Source organism: Salarias fasciatus, unplaced genomic scaffold, assembly GCF_902148845.1.
Source record: "Salarias fasciatus unplaced genomic scaffold, fSalaFa1.1, whole genome shotgun sequence".
Lineage (NCBI taxonomy): Eukaryota > Metazoa > Chordata > Actinopteri > Blenniiformes > Blenniidae > Salarias > Salarias fasciatus.
The window spans coordinates 100,343-119,027 of record NW_021941382.1 but is presented as its reverse complement, the minus strand read 5'-3'; the positions used below and the strand labels follow the sequence as shown (position 1 = coordinate 119,027).

Genomic DNA, 18,685 nt, shown 5'->3' with positions numbered 1-18,685 from the left:
CTTCTCCTCACCTTTGAAGCATGGGGGTGCTATGCCTTAAATGTCACTTAAAGGGGCTGTATCATGCTTTTTAGCTAGTCCAAACCCTAGAAATGGCATTAACATGGTAATAGTTTATTTTTGGCGCTAAGGAAAAGTCATTCTGTGTGAAATAAAAGATTTTCTGGGGCTAATTCTGAAACCCGGAAGAGAAAACGCTCTGTTTCACTGAAAATCCCGCCTCTCCCCCGGTGGACTTTGACTGACAGCTACTTCAACCAATCAGCGCTTCAAAACAAATACGCTGGCTAGCTTTAGCTCTTTAGCTCTAGCTTCTCTACATGCAAAGACATGTCTTTTCCTGTTAGAAATTCACCAAGCGCAGACCCTTCAGACTCTTGCTCTTGCTTGATTGTTGCTTTCAGATGATGGTCAAAGTTTATTTCCGTAATCGGAGTTACAAAAAGCAGCAACGCTGATTGCTGAGGGCCTGCAGGAGGGGGGGCTCAGGGGAGCCATCTTCACCGTGTGACATCAATGTGGGAAACAGAGCGTTTTCACGGTGCGGGAGGGGCTGCCTCTCTGAGCAGCACAACAACGAGGAAAGCTGAAACACACAGGTACGAAGGAAAAAAAACCCTTTGGGGGTGTTTTAGGTGAGTACATAACTATATAACAAGGTTAAAACATACAAAAAGTGAATTTTGCATGATACAGCCCCTTTAAAGCAGACCTACAGGCTGTAATATATGGAGTGATATTAATGGATGTGTTTTGTGTTAAGTCCTCGCTCTGGGGCACCCCCCATTTTAAGTGAGCCCCACTGACAGCCGCGGTATAGTCCACACACTGCTGCTCATCCCCTGTGAAGTAAGATGCACGTCCTTGTTCCATTTTCAATCTGTGATTCTGTGATCGATCTCGTGGTCTTCTGAAGAACGCTGTGAACGCGCACTTATCCTGATGCTCCACACCTGGCTTGAGTAAGCCGCGTCTTTTCATCCTGCCTCGGCAAACGTGCAACCGATTAATCCGAGAAAACACCGACTAGGCTTACTCAAGCCGTGCATTTTCATTTATCCTGTATGTATTTATCCTACTTTTGTGCAATACCCCCTGGGGTCTATTTCACCAAGCAGGTTGAAAAGCCTCTGAGTGAAATCCTGAACTCTGTGTTGATCTACTCTGAAATGGAAAACGCTGGGTTTTCGGTTACACAACAGCTGATTTGAGTTGGATTACTCAGCTTCAAGTAGTTTCACCTGGAGTTTAGCACGTGCACGACAACTATAAAAAGCCAGCATTAATGGAGCGCCGATTCGACAAGTCACCATGGCAACAGAGACGCGGAGAGCGACATATGGAAGGTGGAACACATTTTTTTGAAAAAAAATGCAACACCGCTGCAGCGGCGAAAGAGAGGGGAGATGCCGTGGCAATAAATTGCTGCCCATGTCAATGCGTAAGTTTAAATGTAGTCCTTTATATCAGAATATTATTGAATATTAAATATTATTACAATGAAACTGTTTGATTGGTCACCAATTAAGGTATTTCATTTAGTTGTAATTCAGTGGGGAAGAAGCCACATGGCAGCAGCTGAAGATGAAATATAAAAACATTGTTCAAAAGACCTCGGCATAATCTCATTGAGGTTCATCATTTTAAGCATGTTTAACATTGTAAAGTAGCATAAATACTAAGTGGCTGATGGACTGTGCAGTTGTTTTATGTCACACATCTATATCATGTTATGTTAAATAATTAATCCTGTTTAAAGGTGCATTACGGAGTTTACACATTTTATGCGAAACAGTGCCCCCTGCAGGCCTTGGGCGTGATGCAGCTTAGTGAAAAAGTCATGCCTTTGGCTCGTGTGCACGGAAGACAGGAACTCCTTCCTCGCTCTTTTAGTAGCGCTCGAGTAAAATGTAAGTTTCTTTTACCTGGTGGAGTCTGTGTGGAGCTGTGGCAGTGCTAGAAGCCAGTCTGTTCTAACTTTCTGGAAGATCCTGCTCAGTTGTTGCTCACTAAGCATCTGGCGGAGTAATGGCGGACAAAACGAAACTTAACTCAATCAGGCCAGCCGGAGCGCGCATTACATCATTCCTTTCAAATTCTCCCCCTAAAAATTCTGGTGCCGGACCGGCACTGCAACTTTCAAGTGACAATTTAGCGCTGTTAGCAGTACTTACAATTAATATGTCAGGGCACATTGTACACATCATTAAAAATGTGTAACATATTTATGCTGGGAAATGAATATTTTTAAAGTTGAAAAACTCCTTAATGCACCTTTAATCTAATATTATTATCTATTATTTGAGTATAATATTTTAAAAATGTTATTGATACAAATATTTATTTTGTCTTTCATGTCCTTTTCTTCTTTTGGCCCAGATTGTGAAGGTTTTCTCTGCCTGCTGGAGCCCCTTCATGCTACAACCAACCTGAACCTGTCAGTAGGAAATAACCAAAATATTTTTGCCAAATGTTAGTTTGGAAAAATATACGCAAATTTACTGAAAGATGTCATTTATCTAGGATGAGGAGGATGAAACCGTGTCTGCTGCCTTCACAGAGGTTCCAGAAAGTCATATCGAGGTATGTTTCTCATTGTTCTCTTCCCATTAAAATTCTGAATACTCCTGTGGAACATAGAGCTTGACATTTAGCCGACACTGAAATATTCAACATTGTCATCCTTTTTGACAGACCATGGTTGGTCAACAGCAGGATGGTCCCTCAACTTCCACATCACAGATCAACACTGTGAGATGATGTTCAGTAAACACCAGAGGTTCATTTCATTCAATTCATGTGCAGCTGTATAATTTAATGTCCTCTATGTATTCCCAGTTACCAGTCAAAGAAATTTACAAAATCCACTTACTTAACAAAATAGAGAAATTTCCCTAAAGAACAGCAGGATCTGGACCTCCAGATGAAGAAGACAAAATTGGAAATTGAGATACTGGAGCACAAGTTGCAGGTGGGTTCATGGTCACAGGTGAATTATGTTCACTATTGGAACATGAACTAAACCCTTTATTTTTATTGTTCATTTATTTATTTATTTATTTATTTATTGTAGGAAATAAAGAAGACAAAATGAAATATGTGTCATGTCTTTTATTTGCTGTGGTGGTAATGATGGTGGTGATTTAAACTCCTGAGTGCTCTGGATCTCCAGTGTTATATAAAAAAACTCCCATTTGCGAAGAACCGCAGCGCAACACACAATATCTGCTGGGATGTGAGTGCGCGTTATGTTGCAAAATGTGGACCGAAAATATTGTGAAATGCAGCGTATGGATTGAGACGTGAAGTGGTACCGTTCAAAAAGATAACTGTCCGGAAACGCCAAAACATCTCTGCGCGGTCTGTAAATAATCTCCCGACGAATATTCAAATCACGCTGCAGTAATGCTGCTCCTTCATCTCCAGGATCGGTGATAAAAGGACATGAAATTTTGACAGCCACACAAAAACTCGCCAGCTGACTGAAAGAATGAGGAAATTGAACAGCACGTGTGTGGCTGAAAGGGGGCGGAGCCAGAGAAAAACTTCAGGGTAGGGCTGTCGCGGTAAACCGGTATTGACGATAATCGTGGTAATAAAAAATTAAATTTCAATATCGTGCTCAAAATGCGCACATGATAATATCGTAAAGAGGATCTAGTGCTACTTGAAACATGTATTTTCAAAATCCGCTCCTGTCCTTCCGCCCTGCTTCGTCTCCCTCCTGCAGCCCCCCTCTCCTCACATATAAACACAGCAGAGCAGCGGTAGCGGCACGGCTCCCAGATAGCGTGGCTCCCAGTTAGCGAGCGTCTCGAGTGAACTAAACATGTCGGCGGTGGCCGACAACGATAGCGAGACGCTCAATCCTAACCCGAAAAAAGTGTGTTTAGCAGCACTGACTGCACGTTGATGCAAGCCGGGTAGCAGTGGGGCCCCATTAGGTAGGTTCCAGACGTGTCATTGTAATGTGTCCGGGGGGTTTCAAGTTGTGTGGCTGATATCCACCGTCTTCTCCGCCGGCCCCCTTCTAGCAACTAACCGGTGAGTACTCAGAAAAGGGCCCCATGCGGGGGATTTTCGACACGTTGTCGTTGCAGCGTCTAGTGTAGCGCCTTAAATCTGTCATTGAAATTGACTGATGTCAGCCGTTCCTCCGGGCCCCCTTCAGCTCGGGGCCCTAGCCAGTAGCGGCGCCTCTGGCTGGAGAGAAGCAGCTGCTGCTCATTCCGCCTCGATTTAAACAAACAAACAAACAAAAGTTCTCGGCAGTGTGGTGGTGGTACAGGATTTCACCCCAACAGGACCCGAGGGTTTTCAGAACCCACCAACCCTACGTAAATTATGCCTCTGCTGTGGATCCTCTGTTAATCAGTTCATCAGATTTTAATTAGTTGAGTGTAACTACACTTTTTGTGTGCAGTTGTACAGTCACTGTTCTCATATTGTTTCAACACCTCATTTGACAGGTATTCTGAATGTAATTCATCTCGGAAAAGAGAGAAAACAAACAAAAATAAAATGAAAGATGAATCTAAATGTTTGTTCCATTATGAGTTAAATTTTTGCTGATATCATGATAATATCGTTATCATGATATTTTTTGCCCATGATAATCGTCAAGAGAAAATTTGATATCGTGACAGCCCTACTTCAGGGTTGACTGAGAAAAACCTGCTTCTGACCAGGTTAGAGTCACGGAGTGTGTTACTGCAGTAACTGACCGACAGTTTAAATTACATCTCCTAGTGGAACAGGCTGGAGTTACTCCTCTGTCTCTGGTTTGAGTTCTTTCCCTTTGCGTAATTGAAATCTCAGAGTTTCCCTCATTTCCGGGTTATTTAACACAGAGTTTTCTTAAAACCTTGTTGGTGAAATAGACCCCAGAGCTATTAGAAATATACCTGCTTCCTGTGTGTGTTGTCTTCATTTGAAAAGAGTTGTTTTTTTTGTTTGTTTTTTTCACTTTGGTCATAATGGTGGTACTTGGAAAGCCTAATTTTTTCTGAGGTGGTACTTGGTTTAAAAAGTTTGAGAAACATTGGCCTAGAAAATTTCAAAAGGTTAAGTAGAACTAGGGAGGTACGCCGTTCCAACCCGGTGATCTCCCCCTTCTCATCTTTTGCACTGCATCTTTCAATTCAGTCAAAGTTATAGACATTTGCAGCAAGCTAGATTCCTCATCGTCCAAGGAAGGTAGGTCCAAATTCTGTAAGAATGTACAGCATTTATTCCAATCTAAATTAATTTCCGAAGCATATAGTTCAGAGTAAAATTTACAAAATTCAGCATTAATTATTTTAAGGTCTGAGGTAACATCCACAGGGTTACTCAGCCTTAAGGCTGGTATGGTTTTAAAATTTTCATCCTGTTTCAATCTAAGTGCCAGGAGATGGCTGGGTCTAGGGCCATTAAAATAATAATTACGTCTAGTCTTCTGAATTAAATATTCAGCTCGCCTTCTGAGAAGAGAATTTAGTTCTATACGTAAACTCCAGATAGTTTGGTCCCTGGTTTGTGAAAAGGATAACTGCTTCTGTTTAACCTATTCTGTGAGATTATCTTTCATTTCATTAATTTTGCCTAACTGCAACCTATTGAGATGGGATCCGAAAGATATTGAAGTCCATCCATCCATCCATTTTCTACCGCTTATCCGGGGCCGGGTCGCGGGGGCAGCAGTCTCAGCAGGGATGCCTCCTCCTCTTGGGCCAGAGTCTCTCCACCGACCTGGAGAGGGCAAGCCACCTTCTTCCGGTCGAGGACCATGGCCTCAGATTTGGAGGTGCTGATCCTCATCCCTGTCGCTTCACACTTGGCTTCGAACCGCCCCAGTGCACGCTGTAGGTCCGGGTTTGATGAAGCCAACAGGAAAACATCATCTGCAAAAAGCAGAGATGAAATCCTGTGGTTCCTGAACCGGACCCCCTCCGGCTCCTGACTGCACCTAGCAGTTCTGTCCATGAAGATTAGAAACAGAACCAGTGACAAAGGGCAGCCCTGCCGGAGTCCACCATGCACCGGGAACAGGTCCGACGTACTGCCGGCAATGCGGACCAGACTCCTACTCCGGTCATACAGAGACCAAACGGCCCTTAACAAGGGGCCCCGGACTCCATATTGCCGGAGCACCCCCCACAAGACACCATGAGGGACGCGGTCGAACGCCTTCTCCAAGTCCACAAAACACATGTGGACTGGTTGGGTGAACTCCCACGAACCCTCAAGCACCCCTATGGAGGGTATAGAGCTGGTCCACTGTTCCACGACCAGGACGAAAACCTTAAAACCGCAGCTCCGAGCAGCTGCTTCGACAATGGAGGTAGAGAACAAGGTCCACTCGGACTCAATGTCCCCAGCCTCCCTCGGGACATGAGAGAAGCTCTCCCGGAGGTGGGAGTTGAAAACCCTGCTGACAGAGGGTTCCACCAGACGTTCCCAGCAGACCCTCACAACACGTTTGGGTCTGCCAAGTCTGTCCGGTTTCCTCCTCTGCCAGCAAATCCAACTCACCACCAGGTGGTGATCGGTTGACAGCTCTGCTCCTCTCTTCACCCGAGTGTCCAAGACACGCGGCCGGAGGTCAGATGATATGACAACAAAGTCGATCATCGACCTCCGACCGAGGGCCCCCTTTATTAAGCCCCATCTCCTGGTGTGTCTTGTCGGCTCCTTGCAGGTCTGTCCGTGTGTTCGCGTGTCCTGGCCTGCACCTGCTGTGTTTGAGTTTCCTGAGTTAATGGTTTCCTGACATCCTGAGTTCCCCTTGGAAATAAAAGACGCCTTTTGAACTCTGCGTACTGCCTGCGCCTGGGTCCTTCCACCTCGCACCCGTGACAACCCGAGTGTCCAAAACATGAGGTCAGAGGTCATGACACGACAACAAAGTCAATCATCGACCTCCGATCTTGGCTGTCCTGGTGCCAAGTGCACTTATGGACCCCCTGTGCTCGAACATGGTGTTTGTTATGGACAAACTGTGACTAGCACAGAAGTCCAATAACAAAACACCACTCGGGTTCAGATCGGGGAGGCCATGCGATCCAATCACCCCCTTCCAGGTCTCACTGTCACTGCCCACTTGGGCGTTGAAGTCCCCCAGTGGAAAAATGGAGTCCCCAGTCGGAGCACTGTCCAGCACCCCTCCCAGGGACTCCAAGAAGGCCGGGTACTCTGCACTGCTGTTCGGCCCATAAGCCGAGACAACAGTGAGGCACCTATCCCCGACCCGAAGGCGCAGGGATGCGACCCTCTCGTTCACTGGGGTGAACTCCAACACACGGGGGCTGAGCTGTGGGGCTATAAGCAAACCCACACCAGCCCGCCGCCTCTCACCACAGGCAACGCCAGAGAAGTGGAGAGTCCAGCCTTTCTCGAGAGATTGGGTTCCAGAGCCCAGGCTATGTGTGGAGGTGAGCCTGACTATATCTAGCCGGTACCTCTCAACCTCCCTCACAAGCTCGGGCTCCTTCCCCGCCAACGAGGTGACATTCCATGTCCCCAGAGCTAGTCTCTGTGTCTGAGGACCGGGTCACCGGGCACCCTGCCATCGGCTGCCACCCAATCCACATTGCACCCGGCCCCTACGGTTCCCTCGGTGGGTGGTGAGCCCACCGGAATTCAGGCCCACGTCTTCCCTTCGGGCTAAGCCCAGCCGGGCCCCGTGGGCAAAGGCCCGGCCACCAGGTGCACGCTTACGAGCCCCAACCCCAGGCCTGGCTCCAGGGTGGGGCCCCGGCTGCGCCAGACTGGGCGACGTAACTACCTTTGTTCTTTTTCTCTGCATAGGGGCTATTGAACTGCCCTCAGTCTGGCCTGTCACCCAGGACCTGTTTGCCGTGGGAGACCCTACTAGGGGGCATAAAGCCCCCTGGCAACATAGCTCCTGAGATCATGCGGGCTCTCAAACTCCCCCACCACGTTAAGGTGGCAGTTCTAGAGGGAGAGATATTGAAGTGTTCCTAATAAATCCCTTCAGCGCGTCTTAAAAAATATGGGAGTCATCAACCGAACCGACATTCTCAGTTACAAATTTATCAAGCTCAGCCCTAAAATATGAGTGGAATCCAGTATCATTTAAAAGGGTTGTATTAAAGCGCCAACATGGTGCCCTTGAGGGTGTGTTGGGTATTGTGAGTACAACCAATACAACCGAATGGTCGGATAATGGACAAGGAGATAGTATTGCAGGGTGGATTTCTGAAATATCTATGGAGATAAATATATGGTCGATTCGCGAGTATATTTTATGTCTGTTCGAGAAAAAACTATATCGTTGGGCTGAGGGGTTAACAACTCTGAAAGTATCCAACAGGTTAAAATCTGATATCAAGCGTGAGAGAAGGGCCGTGGCTTATATTTGGGCATGAGAATGCTGTTCATGAGGATGCAAGCGGTCTAAATCAGGGTCCAAAACTGCATTCATGTCACCACCCATGATCAAAGCAAAATCTTGCAACTCACACAGTATCTCTGACTGGTGCTGGAAAAAATCTTTATCAAAAGGATTCGGGGCGTAAACTGACAAGAATGCTAGACGTCGTCTGGCAATTATGGTTTAGGCCAGGGTGACCCTGCCATCAGAGCTACCATATTTCTGTAAAATATTAATAGACAGGGAGCGTTTTGCCACAATAAGAGACCCAAGAGATTTAGAATCGTATGAGGCTGATGCCAATAAACAGTAGTGTTTATTGGCAAAATGATGCACATCGGCTGTCTGAAGATGTGACTCTGTAACAAAAGTAATGTCAACTCTCTTTCTGTGAAAGTAATGTAAGTATGCTGCATGCTTGGCCGATTATTTAAAGCATTGACATTCCAGCTGGCTAGTTGTAACTTTGTCATAGTGAATGAGTATAAGGCTGTGAAAGTGGAAAAGCGGAAAGAAGTAGGTCTACCATCTCTCTACAAATGAACAACCCGAGTAAACCAAGGCAAGTAATCAAAGTATCAGAATTATAAAAAAAAATAATAATAATTCACTCCCCATACATTGTCGCCAAAAAGATAAACACCCAAAAATGTCATCAAGGAACATGTGATATATGAAACAAAAACAAAATAAATCCCCAAAAAGAAGTATAGACACCTAATACTGAGAAAGGAGGCTATCAAACAAACACCTCTCCCCCTTCTTGGAACCGTAGCAGTGCCTAAACAGGCACTTTAAATAACTAACCCATAACGTCAATAAGAATAAACATTTCACTCTGACATAAAATTGCAGAGACTCTTAGGTCGTTTTGACAAAAATCAATAACTTCTCTAAAGTTCTCATTTACTGTATGCTATGAATAGAATAGGATTACTATTGCAACAACACATCATCAGCAGGGTAAAACTAACCTGTCTCACGACGGTCTAAACCCAGCTCACGTTCCCTATTAGTGGGTGAACAATCCAACGCTTGGTGAATTCTGCTTCACAATGATAGGAAGAGCCGAATAGAAGAAGAAAATAAGCAAATTGTCTAGTCATGCCTACTATTAATCATCAGTGATATAAAGCCACTCAACCTGTGACGAGTCCCTGAGTCGGAGCAAATCAATGGAGCACTTTCAGACATTCCCGGTCCCGGGCTGCATCTGCTCATTAAGAAAATCTTCTGCCTCTTCATGCGAGTCAAAAACACGCTGTATGTTTCCATGAATCACCTTGAGCCTGGCCGGGTAGAGGAGAAAAGCCTGGAACCCCCGCGTCTTGGCGATATCCACCGCACGGGAGAAGATGTGCGATGTTGTGTTGGCTGTAATCAGCGGAGAAGCAGACGGCTCTATCCCCGAGTGTGACAGGTGTTTGCCGAGCTGCCTTGAGGATCCTCTCATGGTCAGTGAAGTGTAGTAGTTTGCAGATGAGAGTACGTGGGCTGTTGGTATTGGCGTTACAAGGAAGAAGGATCCGGTGAACCCTCATGATGTCTATCCTATCTTCACTCAGGTCAGGAAACCATTTAGGGATGTTTGAGCTGATAAATTGGACTGCGTTTGAGCCTTCACTTCCCTCGGGTATTCCTGTGATGCGCAGGTTGTCACGCCGGCTGCGGTCCTCCATATCGGCTAACTTAGCTTCAAACTTAGCCTTGTAGTCCGCCGTGTTCTTCTCTGCATCATCCATCCTCTTGCTAAGGTTGCTGTTGTCACTGCGGAGACTCTGGATATCGCTGGTACATTTTGCCAAATCGGTCTTTATGTCATCGAGTTTTTCATTCAAGCCGGTGAACTGCTTTTCGATGAAAAGACGCTGGCCCTTCATTGCTTCAGCAATCATGGTAGCTAACTTGCAAGTCGCCTCACCGTCAGCTTCATGATGGGAAGAATGGGAAGAATTGTCGGATTCGTCTCCCTCCTCCTGTAACTTGCCTTTAATTTTCCCTTTTCCTTTCGGCATTGTTGGGCAAAAGGTATTAACACAACGACGACTGAGTCAAAAATGCAAAATAAAAGTCAGGTTATGGTTAGTTTCCCAAATAAAACGGGAGAAGGGGCAGGAGCAAATGCTCTAAGCAGCCATCTTGCCTGCAGGTCACGTGACCTCCTTCAGTACACTTGTTGATATAGTCTGTGTACTCCTGTAGATCTGTCTTCTCATGTGCTCTGTTTTCTGGTATGAGTCTGACAACTACAGTATGTGATCTGAGTTACCAATATGGGGAGGGTCTCTGCTTCTGAAGAGACCAGAGAGTTGTTTCCTCTGTTCACAACATTTACATGTTGTTAGAATTCAGGCAGCTCAGATGAGAGACCTGCCTGGTGGAAGTCACCAGCTGCTATGAAGAGAGTGTCTGAATGTTCCTGCTGCTTCTCCCTGTTGTTACTGCAGAGCTCCTACACAGCTCCTCCATGTTAGCTCTCACTGGAACAGAGATGCTGTTGGGAAGACAGCCGACAGCTGGTGCAGTACGTAGAAGGCTCCACATTTCAGTCAGTAGCTCTATGTGTCGTGAGTTGTTATTGATGTCCAATAGAAGCTGTAGCTCATATCGTTGCACACAAACACACTTTCCTTTGACACATTTTTCAGTGTCAGCAGCTGCTGAGCTCAGTCCACTCTCTCACTGCAGGATCAGAGTCTCAGATCACAGCTGCTGACAAACATTTCTCCTTCTACAGCAGGAACAGACAGTTAACTGACCTCAGAGTCTGCAGACCACAGAGTGGACTCTGCAGAAAATCACACAGCTGCTTAACTCCTGAATCCCACTGGTGGTTCCCACTGAGGTCCAGATGTTCCAGATGTTTCAGGAGGGAGGGGTTGGACTTCAGAGCTGAGACCACAGAAGAACAGCTGATCTCTGACATCCAGCAGCCCTCCAACCTGAATAAAGAGAGAAAGAAGTGAGATTAGAGGACAGAGTTTGATGTTGAAGTGACTGAGAGCTGAAGAAGGTTCAGACTGGAAGAGTTTAGAAATGTAAAGTCCAAACAGCTGAAGCCACCAGGAGGAGAAGAGCTCTCATCAACATGCTGCAGAGCTCAGTCTGCTCTCTTTTTGGTTTTGACAGCCAGTTTAGCTTTATTCTGAGTTGTTGTCTTTTGGATCAAAGTGCCTATTAGTTTTGTCACATTAAAAAACTTCTTTCCACAACAGGAGTTGCTTCATGCCAGGTGGTGGGCATGGTCAAAACACCATAGGAAGCAGCAGCACTGCTGGTAGCTTTTGACAGACTGCTCTGAAAACAGGCAGAAATGTCCTGCATCTTGAAGGTCTGACCGACCAGCCTCTGATATTTTAGTCCCGTCTTGTGTCGTCATGTTTTCCTGACCAAAGAATCATGTTAACTCATGTTATCATCATCATTGAAAAAAGGCCGGTCAGTGAAATTATTTGGTCGTCGACAAAAAGAAAACTGCATTGAGATCAAAACACACACACATATGCACAGAAACTAACACACACAGTCAGATTCATTTAGATTTTCCGTTTTTTGTCTTTTCTATTTTTTTTTTTTTAAATAAAAATATTTTCCTAATGGTGAATATTTAATTCCAACCTCTTCAGAACTCCAAATTTTTCAACATTTGTTTCCTGAATATTTTCTAACTTTGTTCATAAATGTGAGTTGAGATGAGGAGATAATCCTCTTTAGATGAGACTGATCAGACTGATCCTTGTTTTTCATTTCTACTTCAAAAGAAGGTTGAAGCCTGGAGAAGCTGAAAGAAGAACTGGGGTTCTTCTTCTCACTGATCTGATCTCTGATCTTTTGGAGAGCTGAACTGATGTGAAGACCAAACAGAAGCAGAGCCCAGTGGAGGACATGTCAACAGCCAAGCTTACTGGACAGAAAGCCAACAAGTCCAGAGTCTGCAGAGCTGCTGAGAGTCTGGAGCTCCAGCTGGGAGATCAGTGACAGCTTGATCCAGGAGAGATCAGCCTGCTTTGAAAGCTGAAGGTCAACATGGAGCGTGTCAGAGGTTCACAGTTCATGATCCACTGCAGCTCCTTTCTTCTTCTAGCAAGCTTTGAAATGTGGAGCTGCACACGGCTCTGCCAGCGTCACAGGACTAAAGAGCAGAGAAGAAGCTCCGTTTCTCCTGGAGATCCTCAGTGTGGATCACTCTCACATCAGCCTGATGTCTGACCTTTAGTGTCAACACTACTTTACTGAAACAAACATGGAGTCTGACCTCAGAGTCTGCAGACCACAGAGTGGACTCTGCAGAAAACCACACAGATGCTCAACTGCTGAATCCAGCAGATAATCCCTGCTCAGGTCCAGATGTTTCAGATGTTTCTGGAGGGAGGGGTTGGACTTCAGAGCTGAGACCACAGAAGAACAGCTGATCTTTGACATCAAGCAGCTCTCCAACCTGAATAAGGAAAGAAAGAAGTGAGATTAGAGGACAGAGTTTGATGTTGAAGTGACTGAGAGCTGAAGAAGGTTCAGACTGGAAGAGTTTAGAAATGTAAAGTCCAAACAGCTGAAGCCTCCAGGAGGAGAAGAGCTCTCATCAACATGCTGCACAGCTCAGTCCACTCTCTGTTTGGTTTTGACAGCCAATTTAGCTTTATTCTTCGTTTTTATCTTTTGGACCAAAGTGCTTATTAGTTATTGTCACTTTTGAAACCTTGTTTCCACAAAGAAGTTTGTTCCTGTAGGAGACGAGTCGGAATGGGTCGTTCTGCATTTCTACTGACAATAGTCTGGGAAGAACTGTTCCCCACCGTTCCCATTTTTCTTAACCCTTCCGTTATGGTACCTGGCACAACAGAACGGTTCCCATCAGGAGGATGCTGCTGTCAGCTGACTGGTAGTAACGGTGTTCACTTTCAGCAAACCCGCCATGTTTCAACAACTCATCGGCTGGATAAACGCTCTGTTGTTGTTTGCATGGGCTGCGTTACACTCTGGTTGTTTTGTGAACTCGTTTGTATCACAGAGAATGGAGTCTGAGAGCAGAGAGCCCAGAAGTGCTGCTGAGAAACGACAGTCGGAGTGTTCACCGCCGCATAAACCACATCATGGACCTGCGTCCTGACCGTCCATCCACAACCTTGCCTACATTCCAACCATGCTCCATGTAATGTGAAACACCTATTGGGACCTTTCCAACCCGTTGCGACCCCTCCTGCACTAGCACAGACTCTGCAGTGGAAACGAGCCTTTAGTCATTTCTATATGTGATTGTTTTCGTCCAGTTTTCATCAACAAAAACTGCTGAAGTTTGACTGTAGTTTAAGTCAGTTTCAGAAAACAACAAAACAAAAAAAAGAAGAAGAAAAACGTATTTGTCTCAACAAAGTCATTTAAGTCAACAAGTATTGTAAATTAGAATCATGGTTGACAAGTTGCATCAAATGTTGCAAATCAAAAAACCACTTAACCTGACAGGAATACTCCATAGATTTTGGACCCACGCCCTTTCCTTATCATTGACAAAGTGAGACAAGCTCATAAATACCTTTTTTGTGTCTGTGCGTCCAGTGGCTGGATCCCAGCTGTTAGCATCGTAGTTAGCTTAGCTCAATTGCTGGAGGTCAATAGGAGTCAGAGCTGGACTGATGAAAGTGTACAAAATACTCCTTCCAGTGGTTCAGGGGACGGCGTATTAGTACGTGAAGTAAATCCAAATGGTCATAAAACATTTTAAAAGACGTGTTTTCTTTTCAACCCTTTAAAAAAACGTCTTGATACACATAGACCTGCGCATGTGCGGTGCTCTACGAAAGGATATAGCGGCACACAGCAGTGGCAGCCGGAAGCAGCAGAAGAAAATAAAAGTGCGCCCAGTAAGTTTTGTAAACCAGTTCCGGAGTATTCCTTTAACGCTTTATACTGAACACATAATACCCAAATTCCTTGACAAACTGAACTCAAACTTTGACTTTCCCATTGATGGAGATGCAACGTTGCCACGTTGTACATTTCGCTTTTGGGCAGAAACCTCTGATCTCCGTATTTCAAATCACACAAAAGCTGTGAAAACAGCAGATTGACAAATTCAAATGATTTGTTTCTTTCTGATGAACAATATTGAAAGTATTGTGGTGTCCAGCACGGTGTTTGAAAGAAAGGAGAGTTTCTTGTCTGTAACGCTGCTTTATTGACTCACTGCACTGAGGATACTGTGGGCCACAACCACAACAACACTACAAATCAAAGGAACAACCAACTGTTCAAATTTTGTTTTAATGTTCTAATGGTGACTATGTAATTCCAACCTCTTCAGAACTCCAAATTCTTTCAAATTTCTTTCTTTCCTGAATATTTTCTAACTTTATTCGTAAATGTGAGTTGAAATGAGGAGATAATCCTCTTTAGATGAGACTGATCAGACTGATCCTTGTTTTTCATTTCTTCTTCAAAAGAAGGTTGAAGCCTGGAGGAGCTGAAAGAAGAACTGGGGTTCTTCTTCTCACTGATCTTGTCTTTGATCTTTTGGAGAGCTGAACTGATGTGAAGACCAAACAGAAGCAGAGCCCAGTGGAGGACATGTCAACAGCCAAGCTTACAGGACAGAAAGCCAACAAGTCCAGAGTCTGCAGAGCTGCTGAGAGTCTGGAGCTCCAGCTGGGAGATCAGTGACAGCTTGATCCAGGAGAGATCAGCCTGCTTTGAAAGCTGAAGGTCAACATGGAGCGTGTCAGAGGTTCACAGTCCATGATCCACTGCAGCTCCTTTCTTCTTCTAGCAAGCTTTGAAATGTGGAGCTGCACACGACTCTGCCACCATCACAGGACTAAAGAGCAGAGAAGAAGCTCCGTTTCTCCTGGAGATCCTCAGTGTGGATCACTCTCACATCAGCCTGATGTCTGACCTTTAGTGTCAACACTACTTTACTGAAACAAACATGGAGTCTGACCTCAGAGTCTTCAGACCACAGAGTGGACTCTGCAGAAAACCACACAGATGCTCAACTGCTGAATCCAGCAGATAATCCCTGCTCAGGTCCAGATGTTTCAGATGTTTGTGGAGGGAGGGGTTGGACTTCAGAGCTGAGGCCACAGAAGAACAGCTGATCTCTGTCAACCTGCAGTACTCCAACCTGAATAAAGAGAGAAAAAAGTGAGATTAGAGGACAGAGTCTGATGCTGAAGTGACTGAGAGCTGAAGAAGGTTCAGACTGGAAGAGTTTAGAAATGTAAAGTCCAAACAGCTGAAGCCTCCAGGAGGAGAAGAGCTCTCATCAACATGCTGCAGAGCTCAGTCCACTCTCTGTCCAAACTACATCTGGAATCCCCCTAAACTCCTCTCAGTCCTTTGACTCCAGCAGATTCTAGCTTCAGACAGTGAACTGACCTCAGAGTCTCCAGGTTACAGTTTGGACTCTCCAGTCCAGAACAAACAGTCTTCACTGATGAATCCTGCAGGATGTTGTGACTCAGGTCCAGATGTTTCAGATGGGAGGGGTCAGACTTCAGAGCTGAGGAGATCACTTCACAGTGAGAGTCAGAGAGTTGACATCCAGAAAGACTGTAATGAGACACAGAGAGGACATTCTGACATGAGAGAGGACACTTTGTTGGACTGTTTGACATCAGAGCTTCAGATCTTCTTCTCTGGTTTGACTTTGGCTTCATGTCCACATGAAGGAGAGAACATGGAGTTCCACATGTGGAGTTCATGTCCTGAGTTCAGGATGTTGAAGTGAAGCTGTGGAGTGGAGCTGGATGTCCAGACACTCCAACCTGCCCTGTTGTCTTTCTGCTCTTTGCTGCATGTTGTGTTTTCAGTTACTGAGCTTGTTGCTCAAAATAGTTCCTGACAAACGTCGTCATGCTGGGAGATTTTTCAGCTGTGAAAACAACACTGAGTGAAATGTTTGAAAAAGCTCCAGATCAGCAACTCTTCATTCTTGACCCAGTTCAGGGTCTGCTTTCATTTTAACACCCATTCAACACATTTTAAAAAAGTGTTCAGTCAAGATGCTGCTGAGACCGAAATTAATTATTTCATCAGATCTTCACAGTCTAAAGAAGACCAAGAGAGTACCTGCTTTTTTTTTAGAAAACTGATTCTCCATTTATGATGGTTATGTTATAGTTGAAACTGAAAAAAAAATGCTGGGAATATTAATGATTGCAATACTAACATGCAAATTTTTGTAAATCTAATGACCAACTGTACTCTATGGTGCAAAACAGAGCTGTTCAAAGCTGCATAATCATCATGTAATTATTTGAGGGAGCTAATCGAACGAGCCCACTGATGGCTTCTTCATGACAGATCATTGAGGATCATCTCCACAGAGGAACTGCAGGAACTACTTTCTACAAACATCACTGAGACATTGATCATGAGGACATGTGGACTCACTCAGCCTTCCTGCAGTTCTTCACAGCTGGGATCAGTCTCCATCGTCCCTCCCGTGATGTCTTGTACTTCTTCAGGTCTAACTCCTCCAGGACCTGGTCTGACATCTGCAGCATGTAGGCCAGAGCTGAGCAGTGGATCTCAGAGAGTTCCTTCCCTGATCTGTTCTCTGACTTGAGGAACTCTTGGATCTCCTGATGGACTGAGAGGTCCTTCATCTCCATCAGACAGTGGAAGATGTTGATGCTTCTGTCAGGAGACACTTCCTCACTGTTGATCTGCTTCAGGTTCTTGATGACTCTCTGGATGGTTCCTGGACTGATCTTTGTTCGACCCAGAAGACCTTTTAGGAGTCTCTGGTTGGATTTCAGAGAAAGACCATGAAGGAAGCGGACAAACAGGTCCAGGTGGCCGTTCTGACTTCTGAGAGATTTCTGCAGGACAACCTTCAGGAAGTCGTCTAGAGATGGGAAAGCATCTTGGTTTCTGAATAATATTTTGTCAGTTAAAGTCTGTGGTCTTGATTCCATGTGTTCCCAGTCCTCTCCGAGGAAGGTCTTCAGGACATCCGTCTTCTTGTTGGTGAAACAGTGGAACATGGAGACTGCAGCCAGAAACTCCTGAACACTCAGATGGACGAAGCTGTAGACGGCTTTCTGGAAGATCACTGACTCTCTTTTGAAGATCTGAGTACAGATTCCAGAGTACAGCGAGGCCTCAGTCACATCCAGACCACACTGCTCCAGGTCTTCTTGGTAGAACAGGATGTTTCCTTTGTCCAGATGTTCCAAGGCCATCCTGCCCAGCTTCAGAAGAAGCTCCCTGTCAGCCTCCGTCAGCTCCTGTGGACCCGTCTCAGGTCGTTCATGGTACTTGAGCTTCTTCCTGTGAGTCTGAACCAGCACAAAGTGGGAGTACATGTCAGTCAGGGTCTGGGGCAGCTCTCCTCTCTGCTCGCTGCTCAACATGTGCTCCAGAACTGTAGCAGTGATCCAGCAGAAGACTGGGATTCCACACATGATGTGGAGGCTCCTGGAGGTCTGGATGTGGGAGATGATCCTGCTGCTCAGCTCCTCATCACTCAGCCTCCTCCTGAAGTACTCCTCCTTCTGGGCGTCAGTGAAGCCTCGCACTTCTGTCAGTCTGTCCACACATGTTGGAGGGATCTGATGGGCCGCCGCCGGTCGGGAAGTGATCCAGACCCGAGCCGAGGGCAGCAGATCCCCCCGGATGAGGTTAGTGAGCAGCTCGCCGACTGAAGACTGCTGGGAGACGTCAAGCAGCCGCTGGCTGCTGCTGAAGTCCAGAGAAAGTCTGCTTTCATCCAGACCGTCAAAAATGAAGAGCAGCTTGCAGACAGCCAGCTCCTCTGCCGTCAGCTTCTGGAGCGTGGGATGGAAAACAGCCAGCAGTGAGAGGAGGCTGTACGGCCGCTCTCCCAGCAGGTTCAGCTCCCTGAAGGAGAGCACCACCAGCACCCCCACATCCTGGTTCTCCAGGCCCTCGGCCCAGTCCAGACTGAACTTGTGCACCGAGAAGGTTTTTCCGCTGCCGGCCACGCCGCTGGTCAGAACCACTCGGATGTGTCTGTGCTGCTGGGCCGAGGCTTTGAAGATGTCCTGAACCCTGATGGCAGTGTGATGGAGGCTCTCCTTCCTGGAAGCTGTCTCCAGATGATTCAGCTCAGGTTCCCTCTGAAGCTCCTCACTGTGTTCCTCTGTGATGTGGAGCTCAGTGTAGATCCTGTTGAGGAGGCTTCCTCCTCCTGCTTCATCACTTCCTTCAGTCACACGTTCACATCTCCTCCTCAGACTCTTCTTATGTTCTTCGAGAAGCTGCTGCAGACCCACACCTGCTCACACACAACAACAACAATCAAACTGCACACAAACAACAAGCTTTCATGTTTCTACAACACAACAACAAGTC

The 18,685-nt window shown here is 45.9% G+C and overlaps 1 protein-coding gene across 1 annotated transcript; it reads right to left on the bottom strand.

Moving 5' to 3' along the window:
- Positions 1 to 9,594: 9,594 nt before the first annotated feature.
- LOC115385370 (protein NLRC3-like) lies at positions 9,595 to 18,582 on the bottom strand (the record flags this gene model as incomplete). Its single annotated transcript, XM_030087352.1, has 2 exons — positions 9,595 to 9,604; positions 16,760 to 18,582. Coding segments are annotated over 2 exons (1,833 nt in total), but the record flags the coding sequence as incomplete, so codon positions are not given.
- Positions 18,583 to 18,685: the final 103 nt, after the last annotated feature.